The sequence below is a fragment of the Rhipicephalus sanguineus genome, chromosome 1 (genome assembly GCF_013339695.2).
Source record: "Rhipicephalus sanguineus isolate Rsan-2018 chromosome 1, BIME_Rsan_1.4, whole genome shotgun sequence".
In the NCBI taxonomy this organism is placed as follows: domain Eukaryota; kingdom Metazoa; phylum Arthropoda; class Arachnida; order Ixodida; family Ixodidae; genus Rhipicephalus; species Rhipicephalus sanguineus.
The window spans coordinates 45,103,914-45,121,629 of record NC_051176.1 but is presented as its reverse complement, the minus strand read 5'-3'; the positions used below and the strand labels follow the sequence as shown (position 1 = coordinate 45,121,629).

Genomic DNA, 17,716 nt, shown 5'->3' with positions numbered 1-17,716 from the left:
TAGTTGTTCAAGATAAGAAAGGACTGGTTTAACAGCCCAACGGAAACCCATCCGTGAAAGAGTCTTTAAGATTACCAGCTTTTATCGCGTTGGCAAGAATAAGCGCTTGATGATGAGGTCGCGTTTGATCCCGAGCGGCGCTATACCGACAGCGTCTGCCTAGCTAGGCCTCCGCTCGTATTCGAGAGTGAATATGGGCTGTTGCGATGTTTGTCGCTCGCGGAGGCTTAGCTTTGTTGCCAATGTTTTTAGAGTACAAAGCATGGCTGTGTAAGCTTGTTGGGTTTGTACCTAATGAACAGGATACGATGTCTTTCGAGCGTGCAAGCTGGGGTGCCCTATGTGGGCGGAGCCGCGCGCTGATTGCTCGTTCGCCTCATGTGCCCTGAATCGTCTTATGCCGCGTGCGGCGTCGCACGTCGAATCGCACCATGTGTCTAGCGCTTAAGGGGGACAGGCTCGCGGCTGTACCTCTTGCACTCCTTTCCCAACCATAAGAAAGTGTCAAAGAACTCAGCTGCCTTGTTCTGAATACTGCATGTAGCATGTAGCAAGCTGGCCACACTGTGCATGCCACAGCTGCATAAAAGCATGCTACTGATAATAAACGTCACTGGCTGCTGAGACACTGACGCACGTGTGCACTCAGTCAGATACATGGTGTCAGAAGTGGGCAGCCCGCGTTGACGCCCACTTCGAAAGCCATGGCAGAGCTTCCGCCTCCGGAGCCGCTACGGCTGGGTGAAAATGTTCCGGACAACTGGGTGAAGTTCAAGCAGCGTATACAGCTGTATTTTGCCGCCACCGAGCCGCAGGAACCACAGAAACCACGTACCAAGGCGCAGAAAGCAGCTATCTTCCTTCATCTTGCCGGACAAGAGGCCATCGACGTGTTCAGCACCTTGAAAATCAGCGAAGAAGACAAAGTCGACTACGACAAGCTTATGGAAGCCTTCGAAGCCTACTGTCTGCCGCAAAGCAACGAGACGTATGAGAGGTACGTGTTTCGCAGCCGAATCCAAGCGGATGGCGAGCCATTTGAGCAATTCTACAGGGACCTGCAGTTGAAAGGTTCCGCTGTTCGCCTGAGGTCTCGGCGGTTTCTTCGCAGCTGCCTGCGAAGAAACGATACATCTCTGCGCGTGCCAGTAGAAAGCAGTGAGACATCTGTGCGCGTGCCAGCGGGAAGTGAAATTGGTGGAGATCCGCATCTAGAATCCAACGGCACACCATGCAGAAGGGAGGAAGTGACGCCAGCAGCTCTGTACGGATGGAGGACCACAGTTCACCGCGAAAGAGTTCAAAGATTTTTCCCAGATGTTTGACTTTGAACATGTTATTTCCAGCCCCCATTTTCCTAGATCAAATGGCCTCGCAGAAAAAGAAGTCCAGGTCATCAAGAGATTGATGAAGAAAGCAGGAGCAGCAAGCGACTTCTGGCTGGGGCTCTTAAACTACAGAACATCACCACTCGAAGACGGCAGGTCGCCCGCAGAGCTTTTGATGCACCAAAACCTTCGTACACCACTGCCCGAGTTTCAACACTGTCTCGAGTTGCAGCCCGTCAAGCATAGACAAAACGTGCAAAAGGGCACGCCGTTACCGCTACTTCAAGAAGGCGACACTGTTAGAGTTATGGACCATAACTCTTGGCGTTTGAAAGCGAAGGTGCTTAAACTGGTGTGCCCGCGTTCCTACTTGGTTCTCACAGAAGAGGGAAGACAGCTGCGAAGAAACCGCCGAGACCTCAGGCGAACAGCGGAACCTTTCAACGAGCAGAAGACGTGCCCGGTGCGTTTGTCATCAGAAAGCAGTGCGACGAATGACGGCTCATCTTCAGAAAGCAGTGAAACCTTAGTGGAATCGCCATCGGGAAGCACTGAAAACATGTGTGCGCGTGCCAGCGGAAAGCAACGATACATCTGTGCGCGTGCCAGTAGAAAGCAGTGAGACATCTGTGCGCGTGCCAGCGGGAAGTGAAATTGGTGGAGGTCCGCATCTAGAATCCAACGGCACACCATGTAGAAGAGAGGAAGTGACGCCAGCAGCTCTACGGGCGCAGCCACCGTCTCCGGACGAGCAGGCTGTCCGTGCGACTTCTACCAGCCCCATGGCACGCAGGTCGACAAGGGAGAGGCGAAAACCTTGCCGTTTGAACTACGATGAACAATTTCGTCAAACTAATTAACCTGTTCAGTTGCTCTTTGTTTAACTTGTAAATAACAATGTTTTTCCTTTGTTTAAAAGAAAAAGCGTGTAGCATGTAGCAAGCTGGCCACACTGTGCATGCCACAACTGTATAAAAGCATGCTACTGATAATAAACGTCACTGGCTGCTGAGACACTGACGCACGTGCGCACTCAATCAGATACACTACGTCCGCCCACGTTGTGTTCTAAGTGCTCTGACACTTCGTCAAAGAGTTTCCAATCAACACCGTCTTAGCTTCCGTTGGAACGGGTACATGGCCAGGCAGCCTGTCGGATGAAAGCTTCAGGAGACGTTTGATTTCGCCATTTGTCAAAGTGGTAAAACTCATTCCTTTGTGTTGTGTCCGTGATAGCTCACCTGATAACCGAACTGTCGTTAGTGCGCATGTGCCCACTAGTGCTTAAATGGTAGCGCTCAATGCACGATCGGCACATTCATTATGTAACCGCCAACCCGTAAGCTTCGGGTAATAAATGTTGCTGTTCCCCGTTGGAACCCTGGCCTGTCAGTCCCTGAACGAGACACAACACTGGCGACGAGGATGGGATGAAAAAATCGAGAAGCAGCGAGCAGTTGGTTGAAGCGACAATGCAGTCTGCAGGGCAGCTGGGCCAGATGGAGTCGTTCGACGTTACTGAAAGCGACTGGACGGCATACAAGGAGAGGTTGACATCTTTTTTGATTGTCAACAAGGTTCCCGACAGCGACAAGGTACACGCATTCCTCAGCATCATCGGACCGCGTACGTATGGGTTGCTGAAGTCGTTGGCTACGCCGGACCTGCCGTCGGAAAAAAGTTTTGAACAACTGAAGAGCCTCTTGGATGCACATCTTGCCCCAAAGCCGTCCATAATCGGGGAGCGAGCGAAGTTTTACCGAAGAACACAGAGCGAAGGCGAGTCTCTGCCCGAATATGTTGCGGAACTTCGGAAGTTGGCCCAGAGTTGTCAGTTTGGAGCGAATTTGGACGAAGCGCTGCGGGATCGTTTCGTTTGTGGACTACTGCGAGAGGACGTGCAGCGCGTACTCTTTACCGAGGACGACAAACTGACGTTCCCGAAAGCAGTCGAGCGCGCCCTGGCAATGGAAGCAGCCCGGAAAAATGTCGCCGAGACTAGAGTCGTGGTGTCAATGACCACACAGCTGCACCAAATGGAGGGAGAAGGTAATTATGCCCCTGCTGATCTGTACGAGGCGCAAGCGATTGCCGGTAGGCAGCTACAGGCTTGTTATCGCTGCGGTTCTCAGAGCCACACGCATTCACTGTGCCCGTACGTTAAGGAGACGTGCTATAAGTGTGGAAAGAAGGGGCATATTCAAAGGGCCTGTCGCAGCAACAGGCAATCTTTTGGCGGGCATCAGCAGAAACGGAGTGTGAAAACGCTGAAAGTGGTGACGCAGGTGCCACCCATGGGCGTTTCGGAACAAGTGTCTTCTTGTCGCACTACTATTTTTGTTGGACTAAAGATAAATGGAGCACTAGTGGAAATGAAACTTGACACGGGAGCCGCGGTGTCTATCATGCCTTACAAGCAGTTCAAGCAGCAGGTCCCTTCAGCTAGCTGCGAACCAACCGACATCGTCCTGCGCACCTATACCGGAGCGCTCGTCCAACCTTGCGGCGTGGCGGTCGTCAGTGTGCAGCACGGCGAACAGACGGCGAAACTACCACTCTACCTCGTCGATCAAGCAGGACCACCGCTGCTAGGGCGTGAATGGCTGCACACAGTACGGCTAGACTGGAACCAGATTTGGGGCCTCAACCACGTCTCAAGGTCAGTGTTCGACTTGTCTTCCCGAATGAAGGAAAGGCTAGAGACGTTGCTTGCAAAATACAAAATGCTGTTCAAGGATGAGCTAGGCGCTATTACAGACGAAAGGGCCGAGCTGTTTTTCAAAGCCGACCACCGGCCGAGATTCCTAAAAGCAAGGAATGTGCCATTCGCATTGCAGTCAGCAGTAGAAATAGAGATAGAAAAATTGGTTCAGCTGGGAATACTCACACCCGTGAATACATCAGAATATGCCACGCCCGCCGTCCCTGTGGTAAAGAAAGATGGAAGCATACGCCTATGTGGGGATTATAAGACAACGATAAATCCTTCACTGGACATCACACACTATCCGCTGCCTAAAATCGATGATCTATTGGCTGCGTTGGCCGGGGTAATGCATTTTACTAAAATAGATCTCAACAGGGCATACCAACAAGTACTCATGGCGGAAGAGTCGAAGAAGTACCTAACTTTGAACACGCAGAAAGGGCTGTTCGTAGTCAACAGGCTACCCTTCGGAATAGCGTCAGCGCCAGGTATTTTTCAGAAAATAATGGACACAATGCTGAAGGGCCTAAACGGAGTTTGTTGTTATCTTGATGACATATTGGTCACGGAAAAAAACGCTGAAGAACACATGATAAACCTAGAAGCACTCTTGAGACGTTTGCTGGAGCGAGGCGTCAGAATAAAGAAAGAAAAATGTGCGTTCTTTCAAAATGAGCTGTTACCTGGCGCACAAAATCAGTGCAGCAGGAATATCTGCGTCACCAGAGAAAATTGAAGCAGTCATAAACGCTGCCGCACCGACAAACAAGCAGCAACTGCAGTCCTTCCTCGGTGTCGTGAATTACTATGGAAAGTTTGTGCCTAATCTATCAACAGTTGCTGCGCCCTTTTACCAGCTTTTACGGAAGAACGCTCCTTGGTGCTGGGACGAGTGCTGCCGAGAAGCGTTCAAAGAAGTTAAAAGAACGTTGTCATCGCCGCAGGTACTGGCCCATTATGACCCGGATCGACCATTGAAGCTGGCCTGTGACACATCGCAGTACGGGGTAGGTGCAGTGCTTCCCATGTTTGTGAGGACGGAAAGTCTAGACCAGTTGCTTTTGCTTCGCGCACGCTTTCCGAAGCAGAGAAGAAATATAGCCAGCTTGAAAAAGAGGCGTTGGCCATAATCTTTGGCATAAAAAAGTTTCATTGCTATATTTATGGCCGAGCATTCACTTTAATCACTGATCATAAGCCCTTACAGCAAATTTTGGGACCAACAACAGGTATCCCGCCTATCGCGGCTGCGCGCCTACAGCGGTGGGCTGTGACGCTGTCGGCATACAGATACGACCTTCTTTTTAAAAACTCAGCCGATAAAGCAGAAGTTTTTTGTTCCCGTTTGCCGCTACCATGTGTGAAAGACAAAACGCAGGAATCTGAAGAGACTTTCTATTCATTGCGGCTGGCCTCTCTACCAGTGTCGAGCAAAGGGATTGCGCATGCCATAGAGCAGGATAATGACCTGGTGAAAGTAAGAGTGCATAAGCACAGGCTGGCCAATATTTGTCAGTGACGATAGACTGAAACAGTACTTCGCCAGACGCAATCAACTGACATTGCATCAAGGATGCATTATGCTGGGAACACGAGTCGTCATTCCCGCAAAGCTGCAGAGGGCAGTTCTGGACGAATTACACGAGGGTCACCCAGGTATAGTTCGCAGCAAGGCGCTAGCGCGTAGTTACGTCTGGTGGCCGTCCATCGATGGGGACCTTGAGTGTATGGTGAAATCATGTGCAGATTGCCAAGAACAGCGCAGTGCCCCTTGCAAAGCTCCGTTGCACCCGTGGTCCTGGCCCTCAGCGCCGTGGCAACGCATACATATAGATTTTGCAGGGCCATTTCAACAGTCAATGTTTCTTATAGTGGTCGATGCTCACTCGAAGTGGCCAGAAGTATTCCTGATGCGTTCAACTACTACAGATGCCACGATTGAGTGCTTGAGAGATGTTTTCGCTCGTTTTGGGTTCCCTGAGACGATTGTGTCAGATAACGGCCCACAGTTCACGTCACAGGAGTTCAAGCAGTTCGTAAGGGAGATGGGTTGCCGACACGTGCAAACAGCCCCCTACAATCCCAGTGCCAATGGACTCGCGGAGCGTTTCGTCCAAACCCTGAAGAACGCGCTAAAGAAGGATGCCGCACGACAACCAATGAAGGTAAAGCTCAACAAGTTCCTGCTCGCTTATCGCAACACGCCCCATGCTACAACGCACGAGGCACCAGCTAACTTGTTGTTGGGGCGACGTTTGCGCACCCAAACCCGCCGTGGGGGAAAGGGTGGCGTACGAACAGTTCAAACAAACGGTGAACAGACAGTGTCGTGTGCGCGAAGTGAGTGTTGGTGACCATGTTCTTGCACGCAATTACAGGGGACAGCCCAAATGGATGCCTGCTGTGGTGACTGCTCAAAGTGGACCAGTGTCTTTCATGGTACGAGCATCGACACCTTCGGGATGCTTCGAGTGGCGGCGCCACAAGAACCAGCTACTTCAAGGCACGGCAGGGCTTGCCGAAAACGCCGCGCAAGACGACGGTTTCTCCGTGTGGCCACAGAGCGACACCGAGCCGGAGCCAGCACCTTCATTGCCTGCAGCTAGTGTTTCTCCTTCACCAACGACGTCGGTGACGGACACTTCTCGAGGCGACCAGGATCGACGCTACCCATTAAGGAATCGCCGACCACCGGATCGTTTCTGAGAGGGAACTATTAGCTTCATAATAAAAGCAGAGGAAGTGTTGTGTCCGCGATACCTCACCTGATAACCGAACTGTCGTTAGTGCGCATGTGCCCACTAGTGCTTAAATGGTAGCGCTCAATGCACGATCGGCACATTCATTATGTAACCGCCAACCCGTAAGCTTCGGGTAATAAATGTTGCTGTTCCCCGTTGGAACCCTGGCCTGTCAGTCCCTGAACGAGACTCAACACTTTGCGTACATCTTGCAAAACCTCAAAATTTGCGTCACAGTTGTTGACCTCAATTATAATGTTCTTTAGAGCGCTGCTCTGGGCTTTTGGATTACGCAGCTTTGCTCTGTTGTCGCGTTCTTCCGTATCCACCAACAAACCGTCGAGTAGCCGGTTCATTTTTTGGAATCCCATACGCATGACATCAGGTATGATGAAAACTGGTTCTACATTAAATAAAGAGACGTTCTTCGTGGCATTGGCTTCATTAAGGCAATGTTATCTCATTGTTTTTGCTGTACGAAAGCGGGTAAGATTATTGAACTCCGTGCCTATAGCACCACTCTCAACACGCTTTTTCAGATACGCCATGCAAAACGGACATGGAAACATTGACGAAGCTGACATCAGACCTTGAACAATAAGAAGAAATTTCATGTCGGATCCGATACAGATGCGTACAGGAATCTCATGATCGCCTACAGGGAAGCTACCTCTTTCGGCTACCGCGTTTATATCGCGTATAAGCCTACCAAAGGACTCTTTAATGCTGAAGTAACTTTCTTGTATTTCCGCTACAGCAAGGAGACGATGCACTCTATGGCTCTGCAAGTTCCTGCCACTCTGAATATTAAGCAGATTCCTGCACTGCTGACTGCAAAACTTCCAGGAAGGACACCTGTGCACCGGCGGACTGCCCAGGCGTCCTAAATATCCGGACCTGCCCATCGACTTTCTCCCTGTAGGAATCGATAATCCCGAGCATTGGTAAGTTCGAAAGTTCGGCTGAAAGCTGCTCCCAGAAAACATTGCTAACGTAATGGTTATCCAAAAGTGCCGCAACGCTACGTACACACTGTTTGCCAGAAGAAGTCACGGTATTAAACTTCGGCTCACAGCTGCCAGAAAAGCGGCGTTTGAAGTTTCTTTTGACTTGGATCTGTCCATTTTCGCCAACTCTGATGTTGTGAACAAGGCCCATATGTCAGCGACTAGAAGATGACAAATAGTGAGCCCATAGCTCTCAAGCACGTTCTCCAGAGCTTCCACGATGGAACTTCACGCCGCATGGATTTTTCTTAGATCGGTCTTTGAAGACCCTTCAGTTAGGAGATCCCCCCCCCCCTTATTGAAAGGCATGTGCGGCCGGCCAGAGCTAGCTGTTTTTTCCAACTCTGCACACTTCTCTTCAAATGATGCGACTTTTTCCCTGAGCGCCTGTATTGTTTGCGATGACACAGTCTCGACTCTCCTCAACTCCTCTTCTAGAGCTCTGATGATAATGTCCCTTATACTGCGTCCTGCTGAGGCTCAGTTTATATTAATCCGCACTGTCCTCTCCATTTTCAAAAAGTTTTGTTTTGCGCGACCTGCGAGCCCCTTGTAACGCCTCCCAGCGCTTCTGCACAAAACTTCAAAGCGGCTCTCTAAATCGTCGTTGTCACCCGGAATGACGGATCCGCTTGGCAAATAGCGTCTAACGAGTTCTGAGTATGACCTCTGCAGAAGCTCGTTTTCATGACGAAGTTTAATGGCTATTACATTAGTCAGTGCAAAGGTGATGCCTGAGCTCTCAATGTAGCAGCAACTTGTGCTCTATCATTTGTGCAAGCCATGGTAAAAGCCACAAAAAATGCTAAACTGAAAGACTTATCAAATATGCTTCTAAAGACAATGTTGCGCAGTAATTTAGCGCTAAAGTAAAAAAATAAAAAACTTTACTGCAAGGTTTAAGCTTAATTTGTAACAAGAAACATTTGCAGTGATTCAAGCGGACACCGATGTGAAAATTGTTAGCGCGCTTTTCGGCGTGTCACAGCTTTAACTGGAACAGGAAATTCAAACGACTGCAAAAAAAAGCAAAATTACACAGTGCAGGGCAGCAAGGTAGGAATCCCCGGATTACACTCTGGATGCAGTGACTTTTGTTATCAACAGCATTTCGAGGCTTTCCACCGGGTAGCCACACGCAAAGCGCTTACACGCTTTCTGCCGCGTTACTGTTGCCTTCACCCGCACTGGCAACTCAATAGCGACAACGGTTCCTGGTTTGGTTTCACGAGTATGCCAATTAAGGGGGAGATTCAGTTTAGAAAAGTCAGATTCATCACAGAGAATCCAACCCTTTTCGAGGCGTTTTCCTTTGCCGTTGAAAATCCAACTTAATACGTCGACGTCTAGGTTCACCTTGACAATTCCGCTGAAGCGGCGGCTGTTGGCAAGTTTCTTTTGCACTGCGTAGAGGGCCTCCTCAGAAGCGGCTTCCAGTCGCCGTGGAAATGGCTTGCTTCGGTGCTTGATTTCCCGCAGACCGGCTTCGTTCAGATGCCTCTTAGTTTCCAAGGTGCAATGCCATGCGGAATAGCCTTTCCATTTGATAAGGTACACCTTGCTCTGAAAAAAAAAATCCGGCAGATCCTGCGCAGTGTGGGTATCGATGTAATGCGAAGCAGCCAGCAAAGAGCTGCATACATCGCATTGTTTGTCTTTTGAGGCAAATGGAGTTATTCATGTCATGACATCTAGTGCACTATATATCGCATGTTTGTCATGGATGCATGCATGCATGCATGCCAATCTGGTATATACCATGCTAATGAAACGTATATTCTGGTATATACAATGAATGACGTGTCATTTATGTTCGTCATGCACTCATGTCATGCCATACCAGTTTTGCATTATCCACTTAACAAAACCACGGGAAGGACAACAAGACAGTGTCATGTAAATCATGCCCTACGTGTCATTTATGTCATTTTCATGTTGCCACCTGTCGTTTATGTTCATCATACAATCGTTTCATGCAATGCCAATTTTGGTCTATATCAAGCTAGCGAAACGGCCGCAGCGCACCATGAGCGGGGAATGTAAATCATGCTGTACATGAAATACATGTCATGGTTGTCTTGTTACCACCTGCCACTTATGTTCGCCGTACACTCTTGTCACTCCATACCAAGTTTGGTGTATTCCAAGCAAGCGAAACGGCCGCAAGAGCACCAAGACCATGGCATGTAAATCATGCTGTACATGACAAGCCTATCATAATTTTCATGTTATAACCTGTCACTTATGCTCGTCATGCAGTGATGTTATGCTATACCAATTTTGGTATACATCCCATTAATGAAACGGGCAGGAGAGCACAACGGCCAGGAGAGCACAAAGTCGTAGGCGGCTAGATAGATACGCTCAAAGTCGCAGAAGTTCGCTAATGTCACGCGTGTAAAAAACAAGACAGAAAAGACACGGTGGTGGCGCCGCGAAAAAAAAAAACACACGTCTGCATAGATGAGCGGAGAACATTCACGCATGCGTGCCCAAAGAAAGCCAAAGGCACTTTTAAATATCTACCTACTAAATGAGGGACCACAGTGTATGAATTGTAACTGATTGTAGCATTATCAACACTGCTGTAAGAAAAAAGTTTGACTGCTTCGGTATGTGGCATTGAATTCTTGCTCGAAAACATGAGCATGCTATGCCGGACTGGTTCACTGCTTAGCAGTGTTGTAGCCCTTACTGAAAAATGTAACTAAATACGTTACTCGTTACACTATAAAAAAGGAACGCGTTACCGCCCTACGTTACCCACAGAAAAATGTAACGCGTTACCGTTACCGAAAAAAAGTAACGGACGTTACCTCTGCTGTTACTCCGCAATCATAAGTTTTAATCGATGTGTCTTTGCTGCAGGAACGCACAATAAGAATGTCTTCTTTTTAACATACACAAAATGTCTCTATTTTAACGGTAATATATGTGTTTTACATCGTCGTGGACTTTCTAGAATGACAGGTAATGAAATTGGTCCCGCCGTATGAAATATGTTCGATATTTTTTTGCTCGTAAATTACGCAGTCAGTATGAAAACTAAGTTCCTTTTCAGGCTACTGGGCGGCATGTGCATAAAATATAACCTACTCAATTTAAAATATCCATTTTCTGATCCGTGTCGACCTCTTGTGGAATCACCCGTTTGCGATAACCACGGTTAGGAGCCTAATGGTAATGTCTGCCGCGTAGGCGTTACTCAAAGTGTAACCGTGGTTAGCCGTAACCGTAGTTAGCTTATGCGCGGTTAAGGCTGTTCGTGTGACAGCGGTATTAGAGTCTTTTAGCAAGTTAGGTAAATATTGTACGCAAATACGGTAAGGCAGTACGGAAGCGCTCCTCCTTCCCCACTTGTTGTGCTTCAGCTACTCCCAGTTCCAGCGACAGTGAGTCCCCCGAGCGACAGGTTCCTCGTTAGCAATGCGTAGGCTGACAAGCAACAACTAGACGTGACAACCCCACAGTGTTTTTTTGAAAAAAGCTTTTGTGGTATTGGGGTGCCTTCACTCCATAGCTTCAGAACGGCGCAACAAGGAAGACGAAAAGACGAAAAATCACACGAACACAAGCGCCGACTCACAACTAAAGTTTATTCCATATCACAGAGCAGATATATACACACACGTGGTCACACACAACGCAAAAAACAAAAAGAACAACCAAAAGCCAAAGCACGTTAACCATTCAGGTACAAGATTTCTTTATCTCGTAGCGCAATTGAGGGACAGCTGATACACGACTGTTTTTTATTTTGAAGGTCCCATGCCTCGATTATTTCCCGAGTGCCATAAAAAACGATCGAGAATGAGGTGCGGTGCCGTACTGCCTTACCGTATTTGCGTGCCGCATTTCCGTAACTTTATTGCTAAAAGACTATTAATGGGCTTTGGTTCAGACAGACGAACGCCTACCAAGATAGTGAGTAAAAAGATTTTTTTTTTGTTCCTGCCGTGGGGTCACACCTGTTCTCCATGATGTGCAGAATTCCGTTGAGGCAGACTCTCGATGGGCAGCGCACCTGTAGTCCGGTTGACGTTACCGACTGTCACCTGGATGGGCCAGGAAGCCGCTTTTAAAAGTAATTGGCCTCTAAGTCGACGACGCGGGAGTTGTCAAATTCGATGCTGTGGTCGTTCACCACGCTGTGCTCAGCGTGTACTCCTTTGTCACTCGAACTTGCGGACGTCGTTTTCATGTTGTCGCAGCCTCTTGGAGGTGGTTCTTTGTTTCCCCGCATACGAAGCGTCACGATCAGCACATGGTATGAAGTAAACCAGGCCTTGCACTTTCTCTTCGGACGTCCTGTCTTTTGGGCACAAAAAGGTGCAGGTGCCAGCAATCCACCTGCTACGATCCACATCCACGAAAAGCATGTCCGTACAGCTTCTCATGGCGAATTACGCGGCCTTCTTCAAGCTTTGTGTGGCGACAGTCCTGCCCTCCCCACAGGGAGTTGGCGCGTCTTAAGAAATTGGTCCCCGCAATTTCCACTAACAAAAGGGATTCCGCTTGCGCTTTTTGGTCAATGCCCGGCAGGCCGACAGCAGTCGGACGCTGCCACAAAAGAATTCGTTGGGGCGAGATTCGAGAAAATGGCACCTACAGGATGAAAAAGTAACGAGTAGCGTGGCAACACACGTTACCAAAAAATGTTAACGTAAGTACGTTAGCGCAATTGTAACGAGCACGTTACTAGGTTACCGAAAAAACAACGCGTTACCGGTAATGCCGTTACCGGTAATGCCGTTACTTGTAACGCGTTACCGCCAACACTTCATGTCACCAAGCGTGGGCTGGGAGGAAACAACTCACTTTCCTGGTTTGCCTTCTTACGTTTCTGCCTTCTTCTATGTACACAATTAGGCTTAGAATGAGGCATGGTATTATAGCAGTAATTTTCAAAAAGCCTGTGCTGTGCTCGCGCACTTTTGGCTACATTGCGTAGAGTTGAATGCGCTTAGAGCTAGAAAAACAGCTGGCAGCGTCAGTACACAAAACTGACTCACCAGCCACGGCTCCATAGGTGCCGCCACAATCCCCTCTAAGCTAGAGTTACTGTATGTGCTATCTTTAGGTAGCACAGTTGCGCGAACCTTTGCCAAACGCGGCTAGCAACCGTGCATTGCGGAGAAGCTCAAACTCAGGCCAACTATTGTACTCCCCGCCGCCGCTGCAGCGAAGAGGATTACTTTTGCAGCGTTAGCTACACTTGCCTAGCCGGATCCGATTTCGCGTGGATCCTCATGAGCCCTGCTGCGCATGCGCGAGGATCAGTGATGTCACACAGCTGGCTCACCGGAGCCGGCAGCTCACGCGCTCTCCGCCACCGCCGCGCGCGGCTCGCCGCTGCATGTCTGCGCGTTCGGGAGGAGTGGCGTCGTAGCCGCGGCAGACAAACTGGCGCCGACGCGTGCGCATACTCCGCCACCACCGCGCGCGACTCGCCACCGCCGGTCTGCGCTTTCCAGAGGAGTGACGCCGTAGCTTTGGCAGACGTATTGCTGCCGGCGAGCGTGCAGCTATTCGCCTTCGCTGTGCTGGAGCCGCTTGATAGCGCTTCTGACTGGCGTTTGCAGGTGCGTAACGCCATGGAGAAGGAGAGCGCAAATGCTGCTCAAAGGCGCAGAAGAGCCGAGATCTCGGCTCTTCTCTGAACTTCTGCGTGAAGTACTTCACGCGGAAGTTCAGCTGAAGTGGCTAAAGCCTCTCGTAGCCACCGCTAGCAACCACAACATTGCTTTATGCGTGCGATTTCGCGTTGTACCACATAAAAATTTTTAACTGTACAGTTCGGAATAAGTTCATAACATGTAGCTGTTCTGACAAGGACATCACAGAACTCGGGACGGTGCCTGAAATGTCTGGACAGTCCCGCAAAATCCGGGAAGGTTGGTAACCCTCGCGACAACAGTTGCCGGGCACGCTATACATTGCGCCACAGCAACACTATCTGCAGGCTTTACAAACGCGCCTTTTCTATCTACCACTTTCCTCTCGCAGTGCTCTTGTTTGGTGGGTGTTGTCTGCGTCAACGATGGTAAAGTGCAATTTTGTCGACACCTTAACACACCGCGAGGAGGCAACCTCAGCCCGAGCGTCGGCCTCGCTCATAGCATCCATCCATGTCCAAATAGATCTGCAACGCGCGCCTGTTCCGTGTGGCTGTGACAGCGTTCTCGCCACGAGAATAATCGCAGCCAGGCTACAGGGGACACACGATGCGCGTTGCATTTCCCTCTAGTCCGGCTGTGCCGTCCAATGACACTTCAACATGTGGCGGGTAGGCGACCTTAGCTCAAGTTCTGCGTCAAATCTGCGACGCTCCTCTGCTGTCGCACCACATTCTATGATTACGCTGTCACCTTTAACAACTGCAGCTACCACAAGGGTTTCTTTAATCATTGATCGTGGACATGAGTCGTCGGGATGGTGAAGTATCACCAAGCTTCAACGTGGGGCATCCACGCTGAACGGTGCCATAGCTGCCAAACAATAATAGACATTGCGCAAGCTCTGTTCAATGTACAGCAAGCATTCAACTACTTCTGTAAGGACACGTTTTACTTTCGTGTTTTACAGATTCCTATGATGGAGGGTTCAACCATGTTTTTTTTTTCCTTGAGTAGGGTATTTACAAGACCCATTGAAAGACACCCAAAAACACACAATGCTTTAAATTCGAATATATTGTTAGAACTTAGACTTGCAGTACGTTCCACTCGGTCATTTTTCAGTGCCCACTGTACTAGGTCAACTATTTTCTGTTTGTGTGCTTATCTCGTATGTGCTCTATGTAAATTAGTGAAATTTTTGTGATTTTTCATGCAATGAATACCGATATGGTGTTATAGACTTAGTGAAGGGATTACCTAATCTCACTTTTTGCCCAAAGCATATCATGACAACCACATACTGTAGAAAAAATAAATAGATAAGCTAGTACCATGAACAATGTCTGCCCACTATGGGGCTAGTGTTTACTTACTGTGAGTAAACTAGTGAGAGCTAGTAAGTAAGCTATTCAAGCTTCCTTTTTCACTGCACTCATAATTCTGAAACATGCTCACAAAACAAACAAACAGCCTTGAGAAATTTTCTCCAAAAGTGCATTGCATGATCTGGAATTTCGCTGCCGCTCTTCTTCCAGTTGATTTTCCAATTGGTGGACTCTTTTCTCATAGCTGTCTAGCAGCTCATCAGTGGCCTCACTCTCTCCTTCCTCCTTCGAAAAAGCTTCGAATAGATCAAACTCTGCAGGCAATTCTGAGTGGCCTGCCCAGTGTTCTCTGTCGGGTGGGCCTTCCCCACTTGCCCCGTCAGCTTGGCCTTCCTCATCAGGTCGGCCTTCCCCTTCTACAAGACGGCCCTCCTCGTCTTCTGAAGACTGGTCCTCAGACTGTAAATAGTACATGCTGCCTTCTAAATCCATGCAAAGTCAATCTATGCATACCAGTGAGTACTTCGTTCCTGTTCACTTATTAATTTTATTTTTATGTGCCCTGAAAGCTGCTCAGAAAGCACAATTTAGACTTCACTAGCAACACAAATGAAACATTCCAAGAACATAGGCTATGTGTCATCAGACAATGGCAAATGTAAATACTGTGTCCACAGAAACAACGTCCCAATCTTCTTCGGGGCAAGTCAGATGTTTCGAGGAAGATCATAAATTGAAGTATTTAAAAGTTGTTGCACAAGGACTGTTGCTGTAGCCAATTTTCATAAAATGGGACTTGTCTACATTGGGGCAGCAACTGCATTCCTTAGCAGCATTCTTATGTATGCATAGCTCACTGTCGTATGTACACTGCCACAGGACGACTAATATAATCCATAGAAAACAGTAACCAAAAATTGGCCAAGACGGCACTGTCGATGTCAGTTCTTTCTTTTAGTCCACCAGTAACCTTGCGCCGTAAGCCAACATAAGGATGAACCAAAGTAACCAAAACACTTACACCTGAAAATATTGCAGCTACTGTTCTGTTGAACACAAGTTCCAGCAACACAACTTGTCTGAAGTTGTATTAGCATGTGCTTCCTGCAAAAAGTTGACAGCATTTTCAATAAGTTAGAAGGGCCTTCCCAGTGGCTGCACAAATGAACACTTCAGTTCTCCACTTAATTACTGAAGAGCGGCACCTTATTTTTAATCTCGCTATCACTACTCAAAAAGCATCGATTGACTTCAGCTCTTCTAAAATTTGACGTGTGCGTTTAGTGTTCTTTTTTTTTCATTCAATGTCAAGTGAGGTAATGTCAATTTATGCAGTCCCCTTTTATCCAACCACATCTTTCTAAGATAATAACATCGGGAGTTTGGCACCTTGCTGAAAACGGGTAGAAAGTAACTCATTGTACTAATTCTGAAATTATGTAACAGAGGCATTACATACGAGGCCAATGTCCTTTGCATTCTTAAAGGCCTTTAGAATCTTCCCAAGCTCCTTCCTCTCCGCTTGCCGCTTCCGTTTCTTTTTTTTCTTTTTCTGTAAGCCTTTCAGGGACCTTAAAAATGCACAAAGCACAGCACACACCGGTGAATTCCTGCCCTCTCTACATAAAGATGCCCCAAGTTGATACAAAATAGTTCAACAAGGAATTTTACTGGAGGCAACATTTTGACAAGAGAACTTGCCTTCGTAGGGCAGCCACTGTTCAAGGATTTTTAATCACTTCAAGCATTTTATCTTCTCCTGAGCTTCTGCTTTGTTTGCATTTCAAAGTAGATAAGAGACAACAATAAAGAGTGAAATACGATTAAGGACAGGGCACCTCTGCCAGCTTCTTCCAGTGCATATTATCTTTAAAAAGCACGTACTGACTAGCCCTGCATGAACATCTCTTGTGTAATCAATGTAGGAGTTCAGATGTAAATTCGCCGAGGCGAATTGACAGCTTAGATGGCCCTACAGTAATTATATGCAGTAAAGGTCATAAAAAGTAGTAACGGAATCATATTACAAAGGCACAACTACATCGAAAGCACCTGTTTGTATAATAATTGGTGAAGAAAAAAGTGTGAATATGTCTTTTTCTGCTCCTCTCTAACACCTACAAACTAATTCTAGCTGTTCCCAAAGGCTGTGTTGCTGCAATTCAAGCACATTACAAGGGGTGCACACACACAGAATTTATTTATGCTAGGACCCATGGACCCCTAGCTGTCATATAAAGCAGGGGAAATGAACTACTCTGTTGTTGTTTTCAATAAACGTTGTTTCTCTCTTTTAGTCTATTTTCTTTTTTTTTACATAACTAGTTTACAGTGAACATACGAGACCCTAAAATGCAAATTTGCTTCTAATTTTTACTTTTCCTTTTTTTTTACACATAGTGTGACAAGGAAGTATGTAGACAATACACAGACAACTGCACTGCATCAAAGCATAACTTTTGCAATCAACTTCCATAAGTATAATCACCTTTCATTATAGCAAGTTTCTGCTGCCACAATTGTAACGCTTTCAGATTTCAACCGCTTTGCGGACGCTAATAAGAATTTTTCTCCGAAAACATGCATCAGCGCCGTACTTTTTCAAATAAAAAGCGTAGGCGTTACAACTGAGCTTAAGCCACAGAACGTTGTTCACTCCGGGAAACATAGTTTGGGAGTAATGGGACAGTGGAGATGAGGGAAGTACGCGACACTGTTCCATTTGTCTTTTTGCTACTGCCACACCGTGTCGCGCAACGCAAACGTTAAAAAAAGGGTCCTTACTTGTACATTGGGGAAGCATTACTTGTACATTGGGGAGGTTAGCGCGACAATCTTAAACAAAGAGTGCAGCACAGTCAAGAATGCCGCCACAGCTCATCCAGAACAGATATGGCTTTTGCTGAAGAATTGCTGTTCTTCAAGTGAAGAAGACACACTTGTCGTTGTCTTTCACAAGTCTGACGACACGTCAGGTTTTGATAATGACT

The 17,716-nt window shown here is 47.7% G+C and overlaps 2 protein-coding genes across 2 annotated transcripts; both read left to right on the top strand.

Annotated features, from left to right (window-relative positions):
• The first annotated feature begins 2,661 nt into the window (after positions 1–2,661).
• LOC125757757 (uncharacterized protein K02A2.6-like) lies at positions 2,662–4,771 on the top strand. Its single transcript, XM_049413889.1, has one exon. It carries the CDS (start codon positions 2,759–2,761, stop codon positions 4,769–4,771), a length of 2,013 nt encoding a protein of 670 aa, XP_049269846.1. The 5' UTR covers positions 2,662–2,758.
• A 1,309-nt stretch (positions 4,772–6,080) lies between these two features.
• On the top strand, positions 6,081–6,741 carry LOC125757747 (uncharacterized). Its single transcript, XM_049413853.1, has 2 exons — positions 6,081–6,277; positions 6,414–6,741. Exons 1-2 carry the CDS (start codon positions 6,081–6,083, stop codon positions 6,739–6,741), a joined length of 525 nt encoding a protein of 174 aa, XP_049269810.1.
• Positions 6,742–17,716: the final 10,975 nt, after the last annotated feature.

Bases quoted from the DNA above. Each gene is read 5' to 3' on its own strand.
- LOC125757747 (XM_049413853.1), top strand. From the start codon at position 6,081: ATGGGTTGCCGACACGTGCAAACAGCCCCCTACAATCCCAGTGCCAAT. The intron at 6,278-6,413 runs GTTGGGGCGACG...ACGCAATTACAG, and splicing joins GAGGCACCAGCTAACTTGTT to GGGACAGCCCAAATGGATGC.
- LOC125757757 (XM_049413889.1), top strand. From the start codon at position 2,759: ATGAAAAAATCGAGAAGCAGCGAGCAGTTGGTTGAAGCGACAATGCAG.